Here is a 6,639-nt window from a genome sequence, read left to right as displayed (position 1 = left end):
TGTTTTAGGGGGGGGGGGGGAATACAAGTAAAACACAAGAAAAATTGTGTTAAAATACAAACCGTTACATTTATATTTTTACAAAATATAAATATACACATGGATACATGTTTGGTTACAATAAAATTTTAACCCTTTTGTAACATGTCGAGCAAAAATGGTATAATTATATAAACGAACATATATAATTATTTCATTTCATATTATTATCATGGTAAATTGGTAATAACATACAAAAGATTTATGATTTCAATGAAACATTTTGATAAAACTATAATAGGTATAGTTTATGGGACATACATTCTATTTTACCAATTTGGGATACAATACAAAAATAATTATTTAAAGGTATAATTATTTTACACTACGTAACTACTATGGAAGGATAATACTTCTACATTTCAAGATGGTTTTTCATTATACTACACATAAACAGTCAATATGGCTTTGTGAGACATTCCTTCACCGTACTTACCACAGTACATACTAAAGTCTCTGTATTATAACCAGAGTCTCCTGGAGGGAGAGCGTGACACTTGTGTATAGATCTATATGAGACTGAGAATCCCGCACCTAAACTGTTAGCTACATTTGGACCGGCAGGTCTGGGGCGACAAATGTCGTACTATTCCGACGTCTAAATAACGTCGTAGCAGGCCATCTAGGTCATTAGCATGGTTATAATAACTCACAAGGGGTATTAACAATACGTTTGGTTTACGAATACATACATGTCTTCAAGTAGTTTTATTTAGATACAACTACATTACATCATTTTCTAGTACAATACAAATTACATTTCTGGAAACATACATTCAAAGGGTTTTACACAGATACAACCACAATACATTATTTTCCAGTACAATACAGTTTACATCTCTGGAAACATTCATTCAAATAGTTTTATAAAGATATAAAACTACACTATACTACTACAAAGTACAACAATACTTATACATTTTGATCTTGGAACAATTAAGACTACATTACATCAAAAAGAAAATATTGGATTTTCTAAAAGAACACACTATCATTTTCAAGGAACAAAGACATGCATTTCTCATACAAAATACTTATGAACCCACCAACTTAAATGTTGACACTTTTTCAAAACCACATGTATTCTCAGGAAATCACTAGACAGGTACCCACCCAGGTTTTGGTGAAGACAGAGCTTAGTACTGTTACGTCTTATATTTTTGTTGTATGCTTTTGGAGTCAAACAATGATTCAAATATAATGTAAATATTAAATTATCAATACAATGTTTGTGATGTTTTGATCTCTATTATGCAACTGTTATGATGTTGTACATGACGTCATTCGCCCCCGGACGTTTCCGCCGTTTACTCGGTTCGGGGGCGTGACAATTTTTATTCACTTATGAATAACGATAACTGAAACTATAAAAAAAATAAAATTTTTATTTTATCTTAAAACTATATCAATATGGATGTCTATTTATAGAGAATAAAAAATTATGAATTTTGATATATTTAAAATCATTTTTCGATAAAAATAACTCCTTAAAAATTAAAAAAAAAACGAAAATTACATTAGTATAGTTTAAGGAAACATGTTTGTTGGAAAACGCATGTGTATTCCTTTCCCATTTCTGCCGGTACAATTGAGGTTTTTGCGGCAAAAATAAATGAGTGGCTGAGAATGATTCCCCCATTCTAAACCTTTTTTATTTCTCAATTAAACTTACCTATATATATATATATATATGTGTGTGTGTGTGTGTGTGTATATATATATATATATATATATATATATATATATATATATATATATATATATATATATATAGAGAGAGAGAGAGAGAGCTAGATTCAAATGTTTCTAGCAACTATTGTGTGCATGAATGCACCAATAGGAAATTAGGAAAAAATAAACCATTTAAGGGTATTATAGTAATCTTTGCATAGTTAATTATGGTAGATCAACAACAATTCCTTATATCACACAAGAAGCAAAGATAAATATAGAACATTAGCCCTAAATCGATTTCAATCGGCGCCCTGCACTGTGCATCTATCTTCCTCCTCAACTACCGTCTTCACCAACTGTCCTTCACCACCCGTTTATGTATCTGCTCACCCTCGTTGAGAAGAAGGTGCTCCATCAATTCATAGTGGACAAGATGCTGTCGAACTCCCTGCAAATTTAAGCTAAAAATTAGGGTTTTTTTGTTTTTCATTCATCTGTATACCCTGTTCCCCCATCCTCCATGGAAGCATTTTTTTTGAAAGAGGATGGCATACGAGTACTCATCTGCTTCCAAGCTTCGATTTGGAGATAGCCGGCTTCTGGGTATGCACTCTATAATATGTTTTGTCTCCTCAGCCCTATCTCAGCTTTAAGTCATGAATCAACTACTTTGTTAATTCTTTATGAACAAGTTACCCGATTAATTTGTGTTCGTGAAAAAGAAACAGAAGCTAAGAGTCTCTTGTATCGATTTGGTAGATATGCATGTATAGGGAACATCGTTGGGATCTTAAGCAACTCATCGGATCTGGTGGCATGCCTTCATCCCATTCTGCAACAGTCACTGCTTTTGCGGTTGTTGTTGGTTTACAAGATGGCCTTGGTGGTTCTTCCTTCGCAACTGCACTCATCATAGCTTGTATTGTATGAATTATCATCTCTCTCTCTACATCGTTTCTACTGTTCTATTGTATGATTGTCGGTTTGATGATTGTTTTCAAATTGGAAATTTGTGTCAGGTAATGTATGATGCAACTGGTGTAAGACTGCAAGTTGGGCGTCAAGCAGAGGTTTGTTTGATTTCTTATAAAAATGAAATTTTTATGAATTATGGTAAAGATATCATCTCTTTATGTGTAAAATTTGAAAAAATTTAGGTTTTGAATCAAATCGTATACGAACTTCCAGCTGAACATCCTTTAGCTGAGAGCATACCTTTATGTGAACTTCTTGGCCACACCCCTCCTCAGGTCTGTTTTCATAAAGGGTATATTCGTCATTTTATGTGAATATTCATCTTTATTTACATGCTTTTTCAGGTTATTGCTGGTGGGTTGTTGGGCACGATGACAGCAACAATCATTTACTTGATCTCTTATTCTGGTAGTTCTGCTTGAGATCTGGTAATATATATATATATATATATATATATATATATATATATATATATATATATATATATATATATGAATGATTCCAATTCCATAGTAGTGAAAATCAAAATGTGAATGTGAGATGTTGTTTTTTTTAAATTATCTTGTTATATGTAAAATGACACTCTTTTCATGTAGATGTGCTTTTAGTGACCATTTACTTTGTTTTTTGAGAGTGTATATGATGTGGTGAAAGTATTATGTTGTTGGACTTTTTTTTAAGAAATTAGATGCCAATGCTCTGTCTTGTATAAATGCATTATGTGATGTATTCTGTCATAATTTATTTGTATAGAAGAAAATAATATGATTTAAGTGTATTCTGTCAGAATTTATTTGTATAAATGCATTTTGTCAGAATGTCTTTTAGAATGTTTGTTGACAAGTATATTTGCTTAACTGGTAACAATGAGTAATGCATGTTATTCTTTCAGAATGCCTTCAAGAACGAATCAAATATTGATCATACCAGAGAAAGACTTGGAATGAAGTTAAAAAAAACAAGTATAGTGGCGATTAAAGCTATAACTAGCAGAATGTATTCTATATATTCTGTTAGAATGTATTTTATGTATTCTGCCAGAATGTATTATATGGATTCTATCATATTATACGTATTCTGTCATAATATGTAAAGTGAGAGGAATTGCAAGTAACATGCTTTTAACCATACTTCGTTTTTTTTGTATTTGTGATAGGAATGACTGGAATAACGGGTTGAATACATGATAGGAATAACTTGAAGAATGAAAAAAGATTGATCACACTCACAATTAAAGAATGTTGTTATTTTTTAAGAATTTTATTCAGTTTTGTTGATATTTTTTTAGAATATGTATAATTATATTAAAATGTATAAGACTATTAGTCTGTTAGAATATGTAAGAATTTGAATTTTAGTTTGAATGTATAAGAATATATTAGAATGTAGTTATTCTTCAACCGGGGATTCAAGAATTATGTTATTCTTCAATAATATTCTAATAGAATAAAATTCTGAAAGAACATCATTCTAACAAAAAAACATTCTGACGGAATAAAATCGGTTATGTTTACAAATTACATTAGAATTAAAATTGAATTAATATAAAAAAATCCAGATTTTTAAAATTAGGATAATTAATTATCCCTAAAAATTCAAAAATTTCCATTTTTAAAAATAGTTAATTGTCCAAAATACCCTTATGCTGAAATTTGTGTGATTATATGATACATGCTATCCCATTGTAATATCATAGACTCTCGGATCATGACCATTGATTATATTCCATCTTATGGTCTAGAACTATGCATTCTGGCACACAATAGATGTAAGAAACAAAATAACCTAGCCCTATATATATATATATATATATATATATATATATATATATATATATATATATATATATATATATATATATATATATATCCATATTCTAATAAAAGAATAGCTTTAACCTCCAATTGACAAGTGTCACTCTAATACAATACCCTCATTAATATTATGACATTTTTCATGTAGATATATTTGACAACTCACTTCAAGATTCAAATTTACATTTTCTAATTATATGTTAAATTTGAAGTTATAATAACTTTAAAAATTTGATATATCTCTTAATTAATAATTAATAATTTATTTAAAATGATTTATTTAAAATAACTGATTAATAATTATAAATTTTTATTATGAAAGTTTAATTATTTTTATAACCGTAGTTCCCACGGGTTATAAACTAGTATATATATATATATATATATATATATATATATATATATATATATATATATATATAATGAAAGTTTTAAACCATTGAAGTAAGCGATCGTGTTAGACACAAAATATTAAGGACAAAAAAAAAATTTGTACACATAGAGGTTGAACATCATAACACAAAAAACATTTATTATTTTTGTTTTTTTTTTAATTTGAAACATATTTATATCGGAAAAAAATAATATACAAATAATTACAAGTAGACATCTATATTGATATATAATTTTTATAGTTTTTCTTTTTCACCTTGATCTCTTTGGTTTCGAACTGTGAATCTGAACTATATATAATTCAGTATTTAGCATTCACAATGTGAATATGACTTACTATTTCAACACTTTGATCATTTACTAATTAATTTAATGAAATTTACAAGTACATTACTTGCTTTCACATCTAAATTTGAATAATTATTCACATTAAATGTGAATCAAAGTATATTTACTTGTAATTTTATACTATTTCAATGTTTTGATTATTTACAAATTAGTTTTGAAAGATTTGCAAATGAATTTATTTATATTGTGAATCTAAACTTTATATATTCAATTTTTAGCATTCAAAATGTGAACGCGGCTTACTATTTCAACACTTTGATCATTCACCAATTAATTTAATGAAATTTACAAGTATATTACTTGCATACACATCTAAATTCAATTAAATGTTCATATTTACATGTGAATGGAAGTATATTTACTTGTAATTTTATATAATTTCAACGTTTTTATTATTCATAAATTTGTTTTGTAAGATTCTCAAGTGAATTTATTCACATTATGTATCTAAACTGAATATAATTCAGTTTTTAGCATTCACGATGTGAATCTGACTTATATTTTTAACATTTCGATCATTCACAAATTAATTTAGTGAAATTTACAAGTGAATTACTTGCTTTTACATCTAAATTGAAATAATTTTTCACATTTAAATATGAATAGCAGTATATTTACTTGTAATTTTATACTATTTCAACGTTTTGATTATTCATAAATTAGTTTGGTAGAATTTGCAAATGAATTTATTCACACTTTGAACTTGAACTTTATATAATTCAGTTTTTAACATTTACATGATGAATTAGAGCTAAAATTTTGCGAAAATAAATTCGTTTTTATACATCAATATGTATGTTTATTTAACCAGTACCAAAATTTATGAATTTTAATATATTTATTTTATTTTTTCCAAATAAACATAAATACTAAAAAATGCCAACAAATTGAAATGAGTTTTTTTTTTTTGAATTTTTTTTATTTTGTATATATTAATATGGATGTCTATGGAAGTAGGATTAAAAATTATGAATTTCTATAATTGTTTTAATTTTCGATACAAAACTAACCATAAAAGTTAGGAAAAAAAAGGAAATTAGCTTTTTTTCGATAAAAAATTAACCATAAAAGTTAGGAAAAAGAAAAAAAGGAAATTAGCTTTTTGTTATAATATGTTACATGTATGTCCACCCTAAGTGATTAAAGTTGTATAAATGAAATTGGTTTCTTGATATCATGGTTTAAAATGGTTACTCAATGAACTTTTATATATATATATATATATATATATATATATATATATATATATATATATATATATATATATATATATATATATATATATATATATATAGGGAATATACATTACAGTCTCACCTAAGCTTAGGTACTAAACCTCTAAAATATGCCGTTTTAACTTAGTAAATATACCGGTTTGGTTTTCACTTGGTAAATA

At 27.0% G+C, this 6,639-nt stretch overlaps 1 protein-coding gene across 1 annotated transcript; it reads left to right on the top strand.

The window, feature by feature from the left end:
- Positions 1 to 2,258: 2,258 nt before the first annotated feature.
- On the top strand, positions 2,259 to 3,120 carry LOC145105608 (uncharacterized). The gene is made up of 6 exons (XM_079042702.1): positions 2,259 to 2,316; positions 2,406 to 2,422; positions 2,473 to 2,637; positions 2,733 to 2,783; positions 2,871 to 2,963; positions 3,033 to 3,120. The coding sequence occupies exons 1-6, from the start codon at positions 2,259 to 2,261 to the stop codon at positions 3,108 to 3,110; spliced, it is 462 nt and encodes a 153-aa protein (XP_078898828.1). The 3' UTR covers positions 3,111 to 3,120.
- Positions 3,121 to 6,639: the final 3,519 nt, after the last annotated feature.

Source organism: Lactuca virosa, chromosome 4 (assembly GCF_052849685.1).
Source record: "Lactuca virosa cultivar CGN04683 chromosome 4, Lactuca_virosa_CGN04683_v6, whole genome shotgun sequence".
Taxonomy (NCBI): Eukaryota; Viridiplantae; Streptophyta; class Magnoliopsida; order Asterales; family Asteraceae; genus Lactuca; species Lactuca virosa.
Note: the sequence above shows the minus strand (reverse complement) of the source record. Positions and strands in the feature narration are given on the sequence as shown.

Excerpts from the sequence above, each read along its gene's own strand:
- LOC145105608 (XM_079042702.1), top strand. The coding sequence starts at position 2,259 with ATGGCATACGAGTACTCATCTGCTTCCAAGCTTCGATTTGGAGATAGC. Across the intron at positions 2,638-2,732 it reads CACTCATCATAGCTTGTATT|GTAATGTATGATGCAACTGG; the intron begins GTATGAATTATC and ends AATTTGTGTCAG. Across the intron at positions 2,784-2,870 it reads AAGTTGGGCGTCAAGCAGAG|GTTTTGAATCAAATCGTATA; the intron begins GTTTGTTTGATT and ends GAAAAAATTTAG.